Here is a 21685-nt window from a genome sequence, read left to right as displayed (position 1 = left end):
CACTTTTCAGAGTCAAATGTTGATTAGACTTAGCACCATGGAAATCAGTGGTAGTTAATAGAGTAGTGGAGAAAAGTCTGACAGGCATCCTGTATCAAATGACCTAACAAATGTTCAAACTTATCACTGGTCCTGGGAAAGCCATACGTTGTGTGATGTAATATGAACACTACAGCATCAATTTGTATTATATAAAAACTTTAGGGATGCTGGAGTGGCTTAATTGGTTAAGCTTCCAATTCATGGTTTCATTCAGGTCATGATCTCAAAGTTCATGGGTTTGAGCTCCACTTGGGGATCCATGCAGCCAGTGCAGAGTCAGCTTGGGACTGTTTCCCGCTCTGTCTCTGCCCCTCTCCCCCTCCCTAAATAAACTTTAATCAATTAAATACTTTAGATCCAGTTTACAGAAGTTCAAAGTGATATAAAAGGTTAAATTAATGACACTATAAAAAGACAGTCAAGAAGACAACAGGTCTAGTTGTTCCAGAAAGTCACAATCTTGATTTAATCCTGCTTTAGGGAGAAAAAAAGCTGCAAACAACATTTGGGGAACTAAAGGGAAAATCTAATTATGGCCTGCATGTTAAATTGGGGAAGTACTTTAAGCAGAATGGGATCCAAGTTCTATATAGAAGGACCAACCACCTTATTCATAGGAGATAAATCATGTATGTGTTCTTTGAAAGTTAAAAACATACACATGAAACAGCAGTTTTTCACATTAAGTTCATCACTTTCTGTGAATTTTTCCAAGTGGGTGAAAAAAAGGCAAGGGGGGAAAATTAGAAAATTCTTGACTTTTGCTGTAAAGGTGGTAGCAGAGAAAATAGAGTAATAGCTGGAAGAAGGATCACAGGATCAAGACTCTTTTTTTAAGGTTTTATTTATTTCTGAGACAGCATGAGCAGGGGAGGGTCAGAGAGCGGGAGATACAGAATCTGAAACAGGCTCCAGGCTCTGAGCTGGCTGTCAGCACAGAGCCCGACGCAGGGCTCGAACCCACGAACTGTGAGATCATGACCTGAGCCGAAGTCGGATGCTCAACCAACTGAGCCACCCAGGCGCCCCAAGATTTTTTTTTTTAAGGTTTATTTTTGAGAGAGAGCGAGCTCATGCTAGCATGAGCAGGGGAAAGGCAGAAAAAGAGAGAGAATCCAAATAAAACTCTGCTGTCAGCTCCGAGCCCGACGTGGGGTTTGAATTCACAAACCATGAGATCATGGTCTGAGCTGACAGCAAGAGTGGATGCTTAACTGACTGAGCCACCCAAGTGCCCTCAATTTTTTTAATAGCATGTTTATTGTGCTTTTGGGAATTATTTAGTAGAAAATGGATGCAGTAATAGAGAAGACTCGTCTTTCAGTTAGACAGGGATATGGATCTAATGTTTCTTACCTAAGGCAAGCACAGGAGCAGAGCATTGCTAAAGCCATGTCTAGCCGTGGGCAAGGGACAGGCTATTAAGTGCTTTAGAATATTTGCTTATTAACACCAATTACTGTATATAGCAACCTAAGTACAGCATGTACTAGTACTGCCTTTTAATAAAAGAATGACTGTTAAAAAGCAATTTCAGGGATCTCTGGGAATTTAGAATCCCTAGGTAGCTAGTATGATCTTTCTTACTAAGATCAAGTATGGTTGGTACTTGGACTAGAGTACTCAACTACTGGATTCATCGAATTACAACTAAATCCAAGAAGTTATTTACATTTTTTATTTTCTGGCATTACCTCACACATTATTTAAAATCAGTAGCTCATAAGCTAGAACTTTTTGGTGAGGTAATAAGCAGAAATGTGGCTGTGGAAGAAATTTTATTCTTGACTCAACTTGAAAGTGGAATTAAAACTTGTGGCTCCATTCAGATTGCCAGTACTGATTTTCCTTTTAGTAGGTCTTGCCTTCCAAGTTAAACCACCTCTTTTTTATAAATTTAAATCTGTGTGAAAACTCCCACATGCTTAGTTTGTTAAGAGTGTTCATCATTTTGCCCTTACTGAGGTCAAGGGCAAATTCATCACATCCACTCTACGCCCACTCCCCCTCCATATTCCAACTTACTGCCTACATTCTCCTAGAAACGCCCACATACCAGTGGTTCTCGGCTGGGGACTGTTTGTTCTTTCCCTAGTCCCAACATGTGGCACTATATCTCTTAGTACATTTTTGGTTGTTAAGTGTTGGGGGGTGCTTACTGGCATCTAGTGTTAGAGGGCAGAGATGGCTTAAACATCCTGATACACAGTACAGTTCCCACAACAGAGTGATCTGGCCCAAATTGTCAATAGTGCTGAGTTTGAGAATCTCATTAGTCCATTAAAGCTAGGTAGAATTATCCACCTAATTTATAGCCGCCCTGTGCTGTATCAATGCTTCTCAACCATATAATGGGCATATGAATTATCTGAGGATCCTGTGAAAGTCCTCAAACCCTGGCCTTGTTTAGACAAAGAATTGAAGTATAATCATCAAAATTAAAAAGGGGAGAGGGAAATCTTTTCATTGACTAATTAGGTCACTTATAAATATATATGCCCCGGTACATTTATGATTGGGTTTAATTAGAAATATGTTGAAAGAAATCACTAGAGCATTTTTTGCTCACTTCATTATAGCAAAGCTATGTTTGGAAAGGGTGTTAAATGTGATGAATCATGTTTTCATCTATCATCCTTTAAAAAAACGGGATTCTACTCTTATCTTGGAGGTAAATATTCTACAGCTGTTAAAACTGATTATGTAACATTCTATCATGCAGTCAGTTATAAGCAATTTGGAATCAGAACTCAGTTTTTGAAAATAGCACTCAAATCTTAGATTATTTGGTATATGAAAAGATTTTCAAATCTTATTGGAAAATTCATGGATTCCTGGAAAATGCTTACATTTAAAACACTGGCTTTATTCAAGTACTACCCATCTGTACATTAAAGCAGATTAGAAGTAGATGTTTTATTCTTCCAACTAAATTACAAGGGCAGTAAAACGACGCACGGGGGGGGAGGGCAGCAATAAACATTTGTTAAAACGATTGATAGAATAAATAAAAGCTACCAAAAAAAAAAAAAGAAAACTTAAGGGGAAAAAAAATCCATTCTGAAACCCCAAGAAGTCCTGGAATACAGAAATGCCCTCCTTCCTTCAATAAAAATGTCCTGGGATTACATTCTAGATTATTAATAACTGGTTACAGCTTGGTTGTAGTGCACAATTAAAATCACACTAACTTCATCTGAAGTGTCATTCTACAGTTTTATTTACACAACCAGTGAAGGGCATGTTCTTAGAATACCAGCTTTAATCCTTTCCAAACATTAACATAAGAAGCCAAATTGTAATGATACAGCAAATGAGGCCACTGGCATTAATACAGGTAGCAAAGGTCCACATCCAGATGGTACTGACATCAGGGAAATATCCAAAACCAGTTGCTGCCTAAGAGTGGTTGCCACTGACGAAAGCTTGAAATAACCTGTATTCACAGGGGGGTATTGGCATTGCTGCATGTCATAATTAGGACCTCTCGCAACAACTCAACAAGGAACAAGGCAGCCCACAAATGCAGAAAACGTGATTCATGAAACATCTAAAGGGGGAGGAAAAAGAAAATTAGTGCAAAGTCCAAGTCAAAATTCAAAGACATTCCAGATCTTCATCCCCAACACTGCCCTGCATATTTAAGTAACCAAAAGTAAGCCTTAATAAAGTTTTGTTGCCTATTTCCTCTAGCCTTTTTCTCCATGATTTTCTGTTAAAGTCTCTTGAGTATATAATTATAATACATGTCCTCTTAAAAAATTGTCTTGTTTTCACAGTTCAGAGATGAAATACTTACAACTAGCAGGCTGTTCTCCGTATCGTCGCATTATCTGATCATGCGTAAACTTCACAAATGCATCATATTGTTCTATAAAGGAAGATACATATCAATTACATGATATGCAGAATGTACTATTAGAGCCAGATGAACCCTGAAAAATCCAGTATGTGTAGTGAAACAATTCTAAGTTGGTCCTTTGAATCAGTCACGTAACCTTAGTAATAATGATAATAGTGTTATCAAGTGGAAAGAGCACAAAGTTTGATCAGGAAACCTATATTTCAGTCCAAATTATATGACTATGTATAGGCTGGAGGAGCTTATTTCTTAACCTATTAAAAATAAAGGGCTTGAAATAAAAAGATCTTGCTCTGCTCTGAAAGTTTATTGTAAGTGATCTATGAATGGCAGTTTACTACAATGAGGGGAAACAGGAAAACAAGTTTGACAAATATATCCAAAAGCATCCACCTGTAACCTAATCAGAGGTCACAGAAAAAGAGGTCTCATAAGTAAGCAAATTTTGCCTATGTTAGCACCTTGATTTAACAACTTTAGAATAAGAAAGCTTATACTATAAATATCCAGTAAAATCTGCGATGTTAAAAACAGGGAAATCCTGATTAAGTCACCATACACAATAAGTGTGTCTAGACTGATGGAAAAGTTATCATGAAAGATACGGTCTAAAAATCCAAAACCAAATTCAGATAAATAGCTGAAATCAAGTTTTCAGCACAGGAAAACCAAAAAAATCTACATGGCTAACTAATATTATTGAGGTCACTAAGGAACGCGATGAGCTACAGAAAGGTTCATTTCCTTTTTTGAACTGAAATTCTCTGGTTCTTAGAAAACACACTGTAACCAGTGGACAGACAGGGTAAGTTAACTAACTTCAAGGATATGTGGAAATAATACATTTCTTACAGTAAGTTTCTAGAAGATCTAAAGTTAGCTCATTGCATACCTGCAAGTTTTGTGTTCAATATTTCTTCATACTCTTCTCGAACTTTCTCTTCACGTTCTTTCAACAAACGTTCACAGATCATCCCAACCTGCCGTAGGGTGAATAAGGGCTGTTCTTTTTTTAATGGTGAGGATGTTGCAGATGAAGTCCCTATGTATAACAGTAACAAAAAGCACATGATTTAGAGCCATCATAGACTGCTACAAGTATTGAAAACAGCACTCAACTCTTAGACTTGGTAATATGAAAAGATTTTTGAATCTTACCAAAACCTCACTCATTTCTGGAAAATACTTACATTTTAAAACGCAGGCTTTGAGTACTACCCTTCCGTGCATTAAAGTGGTACAAGCATTTTATACACACTCAATACACAGATTTGCTAGGAGTTGTCGTCCTGCTGTGTCTGTCTCTCTAGTACGCCCAATTCCTCTTGCTTCGCTTGATTTTCTGTAAATTGCGTGGTTGGGGCCAGGTAACTAATTACCCTTGTTAGAGGATATCCTTGTTGTGTCTGTCACAAGATTAAAGTATGTAAGCTTTAATCTGTAACCAAGAAGGCTATCTTTACTTCCAAAGTTGTAGCTTTTAGTTGAGGCTGCCACTTAATCGATCTTCTAAGTAAACTGACTCAATGAATGATGATGAACTTGGTTCCTGCTGATTTTAGTCTATTCTCTGCCCTTAACCTTCCCTAACAAGGTTTCACTCACTTATATACTAGCACCCCACCCTCAACTGGCAGGAACGCTGAAGAATTTAGTTTTGAACAGTTTTGTTTCCTAAGCTATTTTTATTTGACTTCTGGATTTTTTTTTTTTTTAAAGGAAACTATCTCCCCCAGGGTGGGGAGATCAAGGGTCGAATGCTCTACCTACTGAGGCAGCCAGAAGCCCCTGAATGTTTTCTTTTATTCTGCCAAGTTTTCTTATCCTTGCTGGGAGGGAAGAGAAGGAAGGCAACTGCCATCACAAGAAAAACTATCTTGCTGAGACTTTACTAAACATTTACAGTCACTTTCCACCTTTGGGAATCTACCCTAATAGGGTATATGTACAAGGACATTTTTGTAAGTGCTGTAATACCAAAACTTCAGTCTAATTATCTTCATTAATGGTTAATTATGGGAAATCCATAAAATGGCAGAATATTCAACTGTGGCAAGGTACATCTATACTAACAAATACATGGTATGTTATTTTTTTTTTTCTTAATGAAGGGTACAAATCATATCACTTATGAGAAAGTTCACTTAGGGGATATTATATCTAGGTGGTTGTCTCTGGGTAGTGGGAATCCAGCTAGAAGTACTTACTTTGTACCATGTTTTAAGAGATCACACATTACTTATATAAATATATATATTTTTTTAATCAAAGGGGAGAAAAACAAGTTTGAGTCACCATACTAAACAACATTTCCTTTCACTTTAAGTTTATTATTACCTGGTGAAGCTGGCCCACTGAGGAGAAATGCATGTGGTTGTGCCTCTGAAGTACAACATGGATCTGTCTGTTGGAAACTAGTTTCTAAATGTCTTCTCTTCTGCATGCGTTTATACTCTTGTTTTATGTTGTACAGAATTTGTTCTAGAAAAAAAAAATGACCAGATAAAAACTAAAGTTAAAAAAAAAAAAGTTGGGTTTCCAACAATTACTTGGTACAAACAATCTACTGAAAATATTCTCTTCAATTAATATCCAGGAAACTGGTTTTCTGGAGGAATTACTTTGAGCCTTAAGAGGGGCAACTCGTTCAGAAATAGCACATGCATACCACCTGGAATTCTACATTACCATTTTTTCTAAGCACTGATTACCAAAAGATAAACTTAAAAGTTTTTCATTCAATGTAAAGATAAGGGAGTCTTATGAACTTTTAGTGCACTTTAGTTTACGCAGACTCTTAAAAAATCCCAAATTGAAAGGCCACTTATTCATCACACTGTGTATACAGAAGCACACACCAGTGAGAATTGACAGTAGGTCAGTAAAATGATACAGTGGATGGGAACTAAAAAATTATATATAAATGGTCATGGCCATTAATATCAAGCCCAACAGAACCTATGACTATTCTAACATTAACAGCAAAAAAGTGTTCTGAATTTTGGGGGTAAAAACCCATGTCATGTGATTGGTACATAACAGGTACAATAGTAAACCACCATACCACAGTACCATTATCTTCAACCACAACCATCCAAACGGGTAAAATCCTATTGAGCTTATCTTTTATACAGGTATGGTTCATTTTAGAAGATTCCTAATTCAAAATAGCCTCTCTAGAAAATACTTCCCTGAGGTTTCCATTTCCCTCGAAACGCTTTCTCACAACCACCTTAGCTCCTAGATAGATTAGCCATGTGAAAAACCACACCCTAAATTTGTTAATCCCAATCCAAAGCAAAATTAAACAAAAATTAAGATGGCAATTAGCTAAGCATTAAAATGATTTATAAATATATCAGAGTGTAACTTTAGCAATCAAGTCTACAATGATGTTAATTAAAAATGAACCAAAAAACTGACTGAAGCTGAAGATTTACATGAGAACAATCCTTTAAAAAAAAAAAAAATACTGGTGGTTTTCAGGTATGTACTTAATTTCTCTTTTCTGACGTTATATTGTTTCTCTAGTAAGAACTTTTAGGGCTTTTGAGAGAGAAGATCCTGAGTGGACATCAATCAGTCCCTTATTTTTTCTCCTTAAACATTTTAGATTCTGCCACTTTCAGTATTTTAACTGGGGTAAAAAGGTGCAAAAAGACATCCAGTGAAGAAGATTCCATTTATGTAAACAAATCTGTTATATATACATGAATATGCAGCTTAAGTACAGAATCAAACAAATGATTTAACTTTAGAATGGTTGTATAAGGGGTACTTTATCTGTAACATTTTTCAGAATCTTAACATTTGTCTATATTAAACATGGTCATTTTCAGCCCTTTTCCATTTATTTGATGACCGCTAACTGGTAATTTAAAAATGAATTTACCAGTGTGAAATAAAATGGCCATCTATTGAAAAGTTAAGCACCTTTATAGAAATGGGCTTCCTAAGATTCACAGAGGGGTCCAACAAAACTACTGCAACTTCCTATACCAACCAGGACAAACGCAGATATCTTTTTTTTTTTTTAATAACAGAACTCTAGTAGCAATATTCTAAAAACCTTTCAAAGTAATGATATTTTGGTCTCTGATAGCCATCATGTCACCCTCATTGATCACTTTCTGATCAAAGCTACCACCATTCTGATAAAAAGTGCCATTTAAAGCATCCTAAAGTTTATTCACAACCAAAGATTTCAAATGTACCAGACTCAGTAACTTGTCCACAACATCTTTTGTGTGACTGACTTACTCTTTGATTACCACAACTGTTCTCAAGATTAGTATAGTCTTCCTTTTGCTTCACAAAGTCAGGGAACAACTAAGATGTGTCAAAATAATAGTTAAACTCAAATTTGTTCATTTGATAATCTCAAATGATAGGCTATATAGATCTAGCCTGGCATTAAGATACAGTAAAACTTTTAGCTTTGTAAACCTCCATATCATCTAACACTTAAGAGACAGCATGGCAAGCTAAAGAATTTTAAGGTCTAATATACAAAATGAATTGGCCAATTTAAATGTACATTTTGATGACCTCTAACATATGCGTATATAACAAACAGGTGTTGGAACCACCACAATCACAATAAAGAACTTTATCACTCCAACAAGTTCTCTCATGCTCCTATTCACCACCTTCACCTTCATTACCACAATATTCATCTACTTTTACTACTTGAAAATATTTTTTTTGCCATTTTGAAATTTTCATAGAAGTGGTATCATAAAAAGGTAGATTTTTGTGTCTGACTTCTCTCACACGGCAAAATGCTTATGATTCATAAGTAATTAAGCCCTTTTTATTAATTAGTACTCCACTGTAGGTTTCTACCTACACACACACACACACACACACACACACACACCTTATCCAATCTTTTAATGGACCTCTGGATTGCTTCCAATTTGGGGCTATTATGAAATAAGGCTACTATCATTCAAGTACAAGGCTACAGGTGTAAAAATTTTCATTTCTCTTGGATAAATACCTAGAAGAACAAGATGGTCTGATTATATGGTAAGTGCATGGCTTTACTTTGTAAGAAACTGCCAAACCATTTTCCAGAGTACCATCTTACACTCCCACCAGCAATGTATGAAGGAGTTCCTTTGTCAACATCTTTGCCAACATTTGATACTGTCAGTTAAAGAACTGAAGAATTTTGAATGCTATTGCCTGCAATGCCTTTTTTTTTTTGGTCAAATATGATGCAACTATGTCATCTAAACTTCACTGTGCCCGTAAAGGCTCTAATACCAGTATCATGTAATCAACAATGTTACGCAGTGAAGGGTCCAATTTAACTTGACTAAGAACTCAGCCTCAAAATCATTTATCTCAGTTTGGAGAGGTATTCAGTTTTAAAGCTGTTAACTCAAGAAATTTACCCAGATTCAGTTTTCCACAACTCACATTCTGAGCTCAACCTAGGTACCTGGCTGACTGAAGCTGCTTCCACACCAGCTGGATAAAGGTCTTCTATACATCAATGAAGTTCCTATGTCTACTTAGTCTTAAACTACTAAACCTAGCCATCTAATCAAACTGGCAAGTGACATTTTATCCCAAGTACATGTAACATCTAACATGTTGCCAATACAATTTATGGTACATAAGAAAAAGCTAGTGAAATGAAACTTCTTACATTATCAGTTACACATCCAGTTTTAATAATGCAGGCTTCATATTTGGCTTATGAAGCATCGATTAAATTTGCAGCAAATCACTTCGAGCAAAATACAGTTATCTTCATAACAAACTTCACCACAAATGATTGTTATATCCCTTTCCAAAATCCTAAAGACTACATTACTTTTTTACCACAAAATACTCAGATTTCTTCCACTGCACTATGTATAAGTGAAAGTCAAACTGTTAGCAAATTATGAGGCTAATGGCATCTTCATTCCCATATTGGCCATTAAAGTTGCCAATAAAATTCTCCTCAACAGGTGGGAGATTATCAATGATTAATATTCTAAAGGAATGTTTTTTAAAAAGAGCAAAAAACCTAGGTAAATGTTGAAAAGAAAAAGCCGGGCTTGTGGTAACATTAAGCCTACTCCCAAACTGTTTTATTATTCTTATTTACCACTGATTACATAAGAAAGCCTGGACACAAGGTCAACAATATAAACAGAAGAAAGCAGTTGTAGGGATTAAAAAATAACAGTTAACGAGTAAGAGAAACGGCAACAAGATGGAACTGAGAGCAAAGGGAGGAATATAGAACTAGAAAAGCAACTACAGAGGTCTTTCTAGAGTATAGTCCATAAGATGTCTAAAGATCTGTGACATGTGAAACTCAACTTTAGCTCCAGACCTGCACAGACTTGCTGTTTTCCTACTGACGTTATTTACTAAATCAAACATTAACAGCTCTCATTAAGGTTTAGGTGTATAAGACATTTTTTGTACCACCTTCCATGCCAATTTCTCTACGGGGTATCTTTGGAAAAATAAAGTGAAATTTCATCTAGACAGATAAATAATGGGATTAAAAATAAAATAAATCTTGAAAGTTTGTTAGTTCTAGGCAGGAACACAAATTAAGTATAGAAAACCTGCAGTAGCCAGTAAGACCTAAAAGTAAGGAACTGTTTCCAAATAAAATAACAAATCAAAACTAGAGCACTCAACTACATACTAGACATTGCCATCCCCACTTTATAAATTAAAACATATTCATTTAAGAGTTGTAATGGAGGCCCATCTTAGTAAATAAATTATTTTTCCAGGATATCTGTCCAGTAACGAAAACAGTTCTTATGTTCTCCTTGAAGGAATCTTAAAGACAATGTTCTTACCCAGCCAAGAGCTATCCTACTGAAAAGAATGAGTTGATGCCATTTTTAATTCACTCTAAAATTACTACTATGTCAGAGGGACCCAGAACCAAATTTTAACACAAGATTGTCAAACTATATCTAGAGTTTTAACTTCTCTTTGGATTAGCATGATTCCTAATAAGCATAATATAGCTGCACACAATTATACAAACATTAGGGTATTATCTACAGTACTTTAAAAGCAACTGGCTAAGATTCTAAGTTGATAATATATATTTTACTGTACAAGAGGCATTCATTTATATCCTACATAAGGAAGAAAAAGCATAATCATTACAAGTCAAATTCTATTATTTCACTGATACTGTAATAGCCAATGATTACTTAGTTGAAATGAATGACTCAATTTGTTCAAACCCTGCAGGTCTAAGTATAAATTTTACAAATTAACTGCACAATGGGAGTCACTAATGCAAGGAATCCAACAACGCTCAATCAGCAGGTGGTTCCTCTCTGATACCCAGTTAAGTTTCATACTTCTATTTTATATTACTCTAGATTCCAGAGGGATATAACTAAGTTGTTTTGTTGTTTAGCACTTTACTATCTGTATCTACCCAAATAGTTTATAATCTAGGAAAACCAAAAAAGCAGTAAATGGGGAAGAGAAAGGGAAAACTGAACCATCCAAAATCCAAAATATACATGGTACAGAAAACATTTAATGCCATTGCAAAAAGTCCAGCTTCTATTCCAGTTAACTAACTACAGCCATGAAAACAAGGTAAGGTCTATACAGTGGACTACTTGAGGAGGACTCTAGGGCACAACGATCAAGTTGAAGAATAAATCCATCTCCTACAACTACTTATTAAAGCACCCAACAGACATATACCATCAAGTGATAGCTTACCTAGAAACCAAAGGTTGCAAACTGATGATTCACAAGCTAAACTGAGCCCAAAGATATGTCTGGCCTAGATAGTTTATTATTTTTTAAATTTTTAAAATTGAGGAGAGAGAGAGAGCACACGCACGCATAAGAGCAGGGAAAGGGTCAAAGGGAGGGGGAAAGAGGGAGAATTCTAAGCAGGTTCCATGCTCAGGGTGGAGCCTGACACGGCTTGGCTGGATTCCACAACCCTGGTATCAATGACCTGAGCTGAAACCAAGAATCAGGTGCTCAATCGACTGAGCCACCCAGGTGCCCCTGAATAGTTTCTTTTAAGAAGTGTGAATTTATGCCCAATATTTAAAAAGTTCATTATTTTAAATTAAAAAAATTTTAGCTACTGTTAGAGTGGAAAACTAAACTACGTGGCAAAATTCACCTTAAGAGTGGCTGCTACTTGGGGACCCTGGGTGGCTCAGTCGGTTAAGTGTCTGACTTTGGCTCAAGTTATGATCTCATGGTTCGTGGGTTCGAGCCCTGAGTTGGGCTCTGCTGACAGCTAGCTCAGAGCCTGAAGCCTGTCTTTGGATTCTGTAACTCCCTCTCTCTGACCCTCCCCCACTCACTGTCTCTCTCTCTCTCTCTCTCTCTCTCTCTCTCTCTCAAAAATAAACATTAAAAAAAAAAGTGGCTGCTACCTTTAGGGGCAGAAATTCTCAAGTGCTTCTAAAACTTGAATACACATACCATATCACCTGGTGATTTTGTTAAAAGACTGAGGGATGGGGTCTGAGAAGATTCTGCACTTCTCTTGTGTTTTCAGGTGATTCTACAGATCAGTAGCAAGGTTGGAATTCACGAATTCCCATGTAGTTTACTTCACTCATTTATATTACTTGCCGGGAACTATGAGCATTTAGGTTTCTATCCCCTGCTTAAAATAACAACTCCCCTACTATAGCAATTAAGAAGAAAAGTGGTTAGTTTACTTATTACTGGACATTCTGGGAAATGAAGGGGAGTAGGAAAGCAGTCAGAGACTTAACTTCAATTACTAAGGTGATCTAAATTCATTTTGCCACCCTAACCTGCATGGCTTTTGTAATTCAGTATTAGACCTGCCCCGCCCTAGCAGAAAATTATTCTGTAAACCAATTTAAACTTAATTATAAATCAAATTAAACTTAGACTCATAACATAATGTTTATATATGTTGATTCATTTTTCCTAACACCTGTTTCTTAAAATATGAAATTTGTGTTATGTGATTGAAGGCAAACAAATGCATTTACTTTTGTATTACATGTTGTTGAAAAAGCAATTAAGACTACCTTTCATACCAGAAGGCAGTGACTGGAAGTCCACAGACATCTTTTGTTTATCCCATTTATTTTGTATATTAGCTACGAATATTTAAAAATCAATAGATTCCACAAAAATCCTGACTTCTAGGGGAATATCTAACAATAAGAGGTCCAAATTCACTATGACCAGAACTGAGAGGAATGACCTGAACTAAAGATATAAATTTGATTTTCATCTGTAAGTGAAAAGTCAAGTCAGGAGTATGCATGGGATTGCTTAGGGAGCTATTAAAGAGGACTGCAGCTGAACCTATAACTAAGGAACTCCTAAATTTAATGGTCAGATGAAGACAAAAGAAATAGCCAGAAGTGAAAGTGTTATCACAGGAGGAAGAAAAAAATGTTTCAGAAAGGAGTGAGTGAGTGGGAGAGCAGTATAAACCCTCTAAGCAGGGTCAAACAAGGTAAGGACTGATTATATGCCATGGAAATCACTGTTGACTTGACAAGAGCTATTTGAGGCACAAATACCTAAGAACTGAAGAAATGGAAGCAAACAGACTTATTTGAAAGTTGAAAGCTCTCTGAATTTGGTTTTGAAGTGAGGAATCTGAATGACTGCTGGAGGAAAATAAGGATGTTTTATTTATTACTTTATAATGGGAATCTTGACAATATTTGAAGCCAAAGCAAAGGTCCGGTTGAAAGAGAAAAATAATCCCGAAGATAAGGTTCCTTTGGAGAAGTGGGATCCTTCCCTCACTGTGTAAAGTTCTTTAATGATCTCATTTAAACTTCCTCAGTAATACTCAAAGGAAAACAAGAAAGCACAACTGTTGGTAGTGTTGGTACTGGAAGAAATGAAGAAGCTGCCATTAGATGACTTCTATGTTGTCTATTAAGTTGAAGAAAAGGTTATTCACCGAAATGGCAGGACTGTTGAACAGTGAAGAAAGTCCCATTTGAGGTTGCTCCATTGTGACTATCTCCAGGCAGGAAATGATCTGAAGCCTCACAACCCATCCTAAGGAGTCAGACATTACTATAATCATGTGCATTATTTTATAAATGAAGAAAATGTAGCTTTGCTTCAATGTCTTCTGAAAGGTCACGCAGCTGGAATAGTCAGGGCCAAACCTGACCTCAGGGCTTAAGCTCAACATCTGCTGCCCTTCCCAGTACTGTATTACTACATACAATACCTAGCCCGTATTCTACAAGTACCTGAAGTTATACTAAATCCTAAGAAGGAGAGCTAATTAAAAACAAAAAAAAACAAAAACAAAACAGGATGTCAGAATAGAGAAATTAACTACTACGTATTGAAACTTCACACTCTGTTGTTAAGATAATAACCAAGCAGTGTATAATTCTCATCTACCCAGAACCCTGAAACTGGTTATAACAAAATAATTTTACACACACACACACCTTCCATGTTACATTCAGATATTTATATAAAGGATACTTACTTCAACATCTCTAAACTATCTCCTTGTAGGATAGCCATCTATATCTAACCAGAATGTTTTACTGATGTTTTATAACGGAGGAATTATTCTAAATTGATAGTCAGCACTGCCATACATACAGGACCGATTACAGCACCAGCCAGATAATGTACCATTTCACCTTAGGCCATGGATGGTTGTTAGTGAGCATCAAGTTCCCGTGTTCTGTCACAGCAACCTAAAACTAAGAAAAGTTTTTCCTCCAGGGAATTACATTTTAATAACAGAACAAGGCAATGCTCTATAACAATTAAAATTAAACATTTAAAAAATTTTTTAATTAAACAAAAATTTAAAAAAACAATTAAAAAGCAAAGTTCAAGGACAATAAGGCATGAAAAAAAATTGGCTTTCTCTAATCTTTCAGACTCCACCCTACATTCTATTCTTTAATTGCTAGGTCAATTCAACAACATATATATTTACGTAAATATATATATATATTTTTTTTTAAACAAATAAAACATGGGGTGACTCAGTTGGTTAAGCATCCAACTCTTGATTTCAGCTCAGGTCATGATCTCATGGTTTGTGGTTTAAGCCCCATGTCAGGCTCTGCTGACAGTGCAGAGCCTGCTTAGGATTCTCTCTCTCTCTTCCCCCCACACTCTGGAAAAAAAAAAATAGTTTAAAAAAATTGGTAATACTGAAAGCATAAAGACCACAGTGTTTTTATTCAAGTTTAGCTAGTTAATAAAGTATCCATAGTGCTGGCTCTATTCCTTGAGAGACTCTGTGTCTTTGCTTAAGCAGCACAGTACCTGGAACTCAAATGAGGTTCATAAGAGCTTGAACAAGTGACTTCTGGAGTAAATATTTCGATTTTAATAATGTTGAGAAAAACCAGGTACATGAATCGAACCTAGAAACTAAAAATTAAGTCAAACCCCAAAAAAATGTATTCATGGAAAGATTATAAATTTACTAAAACCAAAATGCTGCAAAGCACTAGTACATTTCAGGATGATCTACCTATGACATTTGTGACAAAAACTAATGACTTACAATTTTTAAAGGGAGGATGAAAGCAAATCATAAACCCTAAGACAAACTATAAGAATATTATGAGCTGGGGCGCCTGGGTGGCTTAGTCGGTTANAAAAAAAAAACAAAAAAAGAATATTATGAGCTGTTTTTCTAATGCTGGAAGGTTAAAAAACCACTACCACCCCCTGAAAAAAGTCTATCATCACGAAGAAGATTACACAATCTGGCATACTGCAAAATTCTAATCAAAAGCCCCAAAATAAATACCAAAGCTGACAGTGTGACATACAGTTTTACTTTACCTGCAATGACTCCCTCCCTGCTCAATAGAGCTTCACTATCTTATTATGGGAGAAACTTGTTATAACATAAATCACTCAATTCCTTTAGAAATAAAAAACCAGAAACTTCATATTACATAATATTTTCTCCTAAAAACCATGTAAAAACTTTAAAAATGTTTTCTTCAAATGAGATCTCTGTAAATGAGAAAATCCTATGTTTATCATCATTGTCCAGAAAAATGAGGGAATACTGAGAAGCATACTTCAAATGCCTCAAGAAAAGTATTGTTCAGTCTTAAACTAATCGCTGTACTTATTACTACTCATTTGTTTCAATATTTTTTTCAAAACATGTTTTAAGAACTGTGGCTATATTGTTATAGAACAGTGTAAAGAAAAACTGGTACAGAATGAAGGGTAGAATGGAAATTACTTTTTTTTTTTTTTAACTTTAGCATCTCTAAGAACCTTGGGAAATAAGTAGGCTTGATTAACTCAACAAATATCTTTGATAAATATCTTAAAACTTTGTGATAAGACATTAAGAAGGAAGGTATGGCAGATAATACCTTTGGGATTACTTCAAACTATAACCGACCGTATCCTCTCAAAATCCAGGGGGCAATTACTATTCATGGTCTTTACTACAAGACTGCTGCTGATAGATCACATTTCCCAGATGTGTTTAGAAAGCTGAGAAACATTGGTAAATGGAGTTCTAGAACCCCTAAACTCAGCAACAAAATTAAAGATGACTGTCTTGAACTAATAAACTCATTTGTTCAAGACCTTGTTACCATCTGCAGATGCCAGACTGGCTTATATAAGCTTGAACAAGTATTCCACCTTTCACATTTTTTTTCAAAGTAGTCTTTTATTTTTTTTTATTTATTTATTTTTTTAATGTTTATTTCTGAGAGAGAGAGACAGCGTGAGCAGGGGAGGGTCAGAGGGAGACGGAGACACAGACTCTGAAATTGGCTCCAGGCTCTGGGCTGGCAGTCAGCACAGAGCCCGACGCGGGGCTCGAACCCACGAACCGCGAGATCATGACCCAAGCGAAAGTCGGACGCTTAATCGACTAAGCCACCCAGGCGCCCCCAAAGTAGTCTTTTAAAAGGCAAGTAATTCACTGTGGTTTCACATGTGCTTAGAGAATATCTGTGAGTCAACAGTACTACCACAGAGTTAATGCAAAGACTGCAGGGACCACAACTTGCTGGTTAATTAGTTACAGGTACTTAACCAACACCCCAACACCATTATCTAGTTTCATGAGCACCTATCTAAGAGGTCCAAACCTAATCCATGTTATCATTCTGCACTCTTCTTTAACATGGAAGGAGAATGAAAAGTTTATTTTCAAATAGAAAAAAATATGCAAAGCAGGGCACTTCCACTTAATTTCTTAACTTACAACCTTTTAAAACAGAAGTGATTTTTGGGGCGCCTGGGTAGCTCAGTCGGTTAAGCCTCTAACTCTTGATTTCGGCTCAGGCATGATCTCACGGTTCATGAAGTTCCAGCGCCAAGACAGCATGGAGCCTGCTTGGGATGGCCTCTCCCTTTCTCTCTGCCCCTCCCCAGCACATGCTCTCTCCTCTCTCTCTCTCCTGGGTCCATCAAACACTTAGGATAAGATCTACCTGAGTTCTTAGCCAATCTATTTTTTCCCCTATGAAGCCATTCAAAAACTCAAGAAATTTATTATTCTCCTTTACCTCTCAGATTATGTGTCTGTGGCAATAATGGTAACTACCAGCATGTAAACCTAATGAAGGGCTAACCTCTCTCTGACCTAGCCATTTTACCATATTGTTTCTGTGCTCAAGTTAGGCTTTATTTTTCTATTAAAAAAAAAAAAAAACTCAGTAATGAACACTGCTATACTCTGCTCTTAAAGGCCATAAACTTTACAAGATTCTTAAATGCATAATCCATAGAAATATGAAATAACTGCAGCTGCATACACAGTTCTAAGTAAAATATCAGGTTTAAAATTTGAAGTACAAAGCCCATTAAAAACCATCTATTTGCCAAATCCACTGAGAAACTAGAAGCAACTTAACAGCTGTCTAAATAACCACAAAATATTAAAAACACTTCTGGCTCAATATAAATGACATCTGAAGTGAAATGCTGCCTCCTGCAACAGACATCTCATTTGTTTGCCTAGAACCGTTTATACTTCATTTAAGCCAGCTGGTGTCTCCGTTTGCAGGCATGCATCAATGTCTACTGAACAATCTAAGTTCCTGTAAACCCTTCCCCATTCACAAGCTGCAATTTCCATTTTTAATGGCAAGTTTCCAGCAAATACAATGAGTTCTTACAAAGGAATTTAACTCTTCATCCAACTCAATTCCTAAGACTAGAGCAATGGTAACAAGACCTAAACAATGTGTATAATAAAAATGCTGAGCAAATTCCCAAATAGTTGACATCCATAGAAGGATCTCTTCACCAAACCATTCATTCAGTACACAATTATGAAAAACAATGTGTTTGCTTTGACTGACAGTCACTCGTAATGGTACAGGATATTTCAGTTTTATTAAAATAATTTTGTTCTTGGGAATGTTGTGACAATCTTTGGCCAAGAGATAATATTCTGAGATGGTTCAAAAACTAATGAAGAAGTATACAGAACACTCTGAAATCTGTTGTCAACTAGTTTACCAGGGTGAGTACTGATGCAGCTAGTAGAGGTCTTCATTTTCCCAACTAGTCAATCCCCTACCCTTCCCTATCATTAACTTTTCCCTTTTTCACATCCTGGGTATTATAAACTTCACTGCTGACTGAGCAGAGGGGGTGGACACACTTTTTCTGTAAAGGATTAGGCAGTAAATATTAGTATTTACTGTCACAAGTCACAAGTACTAGCTCTGCTGTTGTAGCTTGCGATGGACAATACTTTAAGGGGGAAAAAAAGAACATGTATTACAATAAAACTTTTTTTTTTTTTTTTTTTTTGCCAGCCTTTTCCTTTTCCCTGGCATTAGGCTGCAACAGTTTGAAAACCAAAGATTCAAATAGTCACCAAGGCAAACTTTGGAATCACCTTCTTGGGATGGCTAAAATAAAGCTCGGTTTGAAACAAATGTTCAAGTTCCTGAAACTACTAGTAAAGCCACAACATGATTTCAGCTACACATCAAAACACACTTTTTAGTATCCAAAAAAGAATGATGATAAAACGCTAAATTATATGCATGCTCTGAAAAAAATTCACTTTAGTACTCTATTTCTAAATTGTTTAAACCATATTTGAACTCCGAAATGAAAGGAAAACCGTTTCCGCAGAGTCCCAGTCAATCTCAACTTGGTAAGTCACTTTCCATTTCCAACCCAAGCTACTTATTTCAGCTAAGGATATACAGATATTCACTCTTGTAAAGTTTGAGACTCACCACTGTTGAAACAAGGATCTAAAAATTAAATGCTTGGGAAGATTATTTCCATGTTTGGGGACATGAAAACCGAAAAGCTCTTTGATAACCTGCACAACACTGCAGCTCCCATTATGACAACATTATCACAAAAACCATACAGAAGCCTGCACAAGCTGGCCATCTAAAAACAAAGCCAAATTAAATTACATGCAGAATGTCATTCAAAATTACAGAGAAAAAAAAAAAGTCGATTTTAACAATTTAAAACTTCAGCAATTTTTCAACTGCTTTTCTCAAGTCAACTTTTTTTTTTAATGTCTTATTTGTTTTTGAGAGACAAATAGAGACAGCGTGAGCAGGGGAGGGCCAGAGAGAGGGAGTCACAGAATCCAAAGACAGGCTCCAGGCTCTGAGCTAGCTGTCAGCACAGAGCTCAACGCGGGTCTTGAACCCACGAACCATGAGATCATGACCTGAGCTGAAGTCAGACGCTTAACCGACCGAGCCACCTAGGCGCCCCTCAAGTCAACTTTTTAAGCTGAAAAAGCTAAATCAACTTTTAGCAGACTCGAAATTATCAATTAGGGCATGATTTTAAGAGTTCAGGACATGATCAAACTCCCAGAGGTCAAAAACACCTGGAAGAACAGAAGACAGCAATATTTTGGAAAATGTGTGTATGTGAAATCAGGCTTAAACAATTTCACTGACTCCAGTCATTTTACTATTATAGTCCATTCAACTGAAATTTGTGACAACGTGGAACGAACTGCATTAAACAACGCTACAAATACATCAATGAAATGACAAATTTGTAAAGGATCACTATTCTTTCTGAATAAGTTCCTTTAAAGTGAAGACAAACACAGTTTCTGGCCAGTTTACCACATATGCTCAGAACTACTGCAGCACTGAGATATACTTTAACTCCCAAACCTAACACGTATTAATTCACCAGCTCCACTGAAATTTATGGCTGGTTAGCCAGGGCTATTTTTAAGTGGCCTTATTTGTTAAGTACAGATTCCTAGGTATCGCTTCAATTTTCAATGATACCATTTGATTAAAAAGACAAACTCTAAACATAATGTTAATCACCAGAAGCTAATTCTTAACACTGATGGTTTCTTTTTTAATGCAATGCCCAACAGTAAACCAATGAATGCCTTTACATACAAGACAGTTTAGGCATGGCTGCTAAATAAAATTATCTGAGAACGCCTCTGAAAACTCACCACAACTCTAAAATAGTATATCCTTAAGTTAGCTCAAATATTTAATAGTAAAAATGGTAGTCTAGGCATTTGAGGGAGGATATTTAAAATCTGACTTGACCAAATCAATTCAAAATGGAAGTTACAAACTATAGAAATATACACTGCCCACAGATTTTTTAAAAGCTAACAAAACACCTAAAACTCTGAAAAGGCTTTGTCTGTATAAATTACCACCAAAGGCTCAAACATGAAACCTTTGCATGCTATACACACAAAGAAAACAGATTACACCACCAGTCCACAAAAGCCTATCCCTAGGACTGTGCCGGGGGTACGCAAGGATTTTTAAAGTACAGAAAAAACTGAGTATACACATGCAGTATAAAGCGCCAAAAGGCATTCCCCCATAGTCACTTTCAGGAAACGTTTCAAGATGAAAAGCAAAAACACTCAAGTCCCTTGGAATCTTGGGTTGATTTCTTTATTATTCTCAAGGCCTAGGCTGTTCGCCCCCACCACACTTTGTTGAGCAGAAGAAATAAAGCACCTCCAACTAGGAGCAACTCCTCAGCCCCAATTTTCAATACAATTCGCTTTTCATTAAAAGTTCAAGTTTCTCAGGATCTAGACGTATAGTACGATCATATTACAGAACTCGGGAAGAGCATTTTCTTTGTTGTTGACCCTGCTAGGGAAACAGGTCTTGACTCAGCCAAAGTGGCGTTCTTGTGGGTGATTAATGACAGGCCTAGATCTCGCCCCAGTGACATCCATCCCCACCCCCCACCCCCTCGGTACTAAAATCAGCCATGTCTGAACCGGAGGAGGGGCTGCCGACTCGCCTCAAACCACTCAGTCCCACAGTTAATAGCTGCAACCAATCGATTCAAGGAGACAGACATCGAGATTCGGGTGAAATGTGACCCTTCTCTCGCCTAAATTTATGAATAATATCACCGTCTCTGATCATTTCCGCTGGGGCTCTCCAGACTACGGAAACACTCAATTCCAGTCATTCAGCCCAAAGAAAAGATCTTCCTCTTCCCCACAATACCCGGCAAGGCACGGCCTTGCCTCCCCACCTCCCGACTCCCCCACCCCCTTGACATCAGGCCATTTCTATTGTGTCGCCGAGGCTGGAGGACCTAACTAAAAGAAATGTGTCTACTACTTTGCTAAGAACGAGCACCAGCCCGGCACCCCCACCCCTGGGGCCGCGTTCCGCGTCCCGGGATCCCCGTTCTCTCGCCCACCCCGGCGGCCGCGGGGCCGAGTCCCACCTGTGGTGAGACGGGAGGAGACGTCGCCAAAGGGGGACGGCTCCATTCGGAGATACTTCTGCGGCGAGGCGGCGGCAGCCGAAAAGGAGGCGGCGGCGGCAGCGGCCG

General features: G+C 37.0%; 1 protein-coding gene across 1 annotated transcript in view; it reads right to left on the bottom strand.

Annotated features, from left to right (window-relative positions):
- Window positions 1-3239: 3239 nt before the first annotated feature.
- Window positions 3240-21685, bottom strand: part of AKIRIN2 (akirin 2) — an 18610-nt gene continuing 164 nt past the window's right edge. The window contains exons 1-5 of the mRNA XM_077750271.1: window positions 21578-21685; window positions 6242-6385; window positions 4797-4946; window positions 3842-3913; window positions 3240-3592 (exon numbers count right to left, since the gene is read on the bottom strand). The exon at window positions 21578-21685 is cut by the window's right edge and continues 164 nt beyond it. Coding sequence (XP_077606397.1) covers window positions 3582-3592; window positions 3842-3913; window positions 4797-4946; window positions 6242-6385; window positions 21578-21685 — 485 coding nt within the window. The 3' untranslated portion in view covers window positions 3240-3581. The remainder of the gene's footprint in view (window positions 3593-3841; window positions 3914-4796; window positions 4947-6241; window positions 6386-21577) is intronic.

The sequence above is a fragment of the Crocuta crocuta genome, unplaced genomic scaffold (genome assembly GCF_008692635.1).
Source record: "Crocuta crocuta isolate KB4526 unplaced genomic scaffold, BGI_CrCroc_1.0 scaffold9, whole genome shotgun sequence".
Classification (NCBI taxonomy): domain Eukaryota; kingdom Metazoa; phylum Chordata; class Mammalia; order Carnivora; family Hyaenidae; genus Crocuta; species Crocuta crocuta.
The sequence above is the reverse complement of the archived record's forward strand: the minus strand, read 5'-3'. Positions and strand labels throughout refer to the sequence as shown.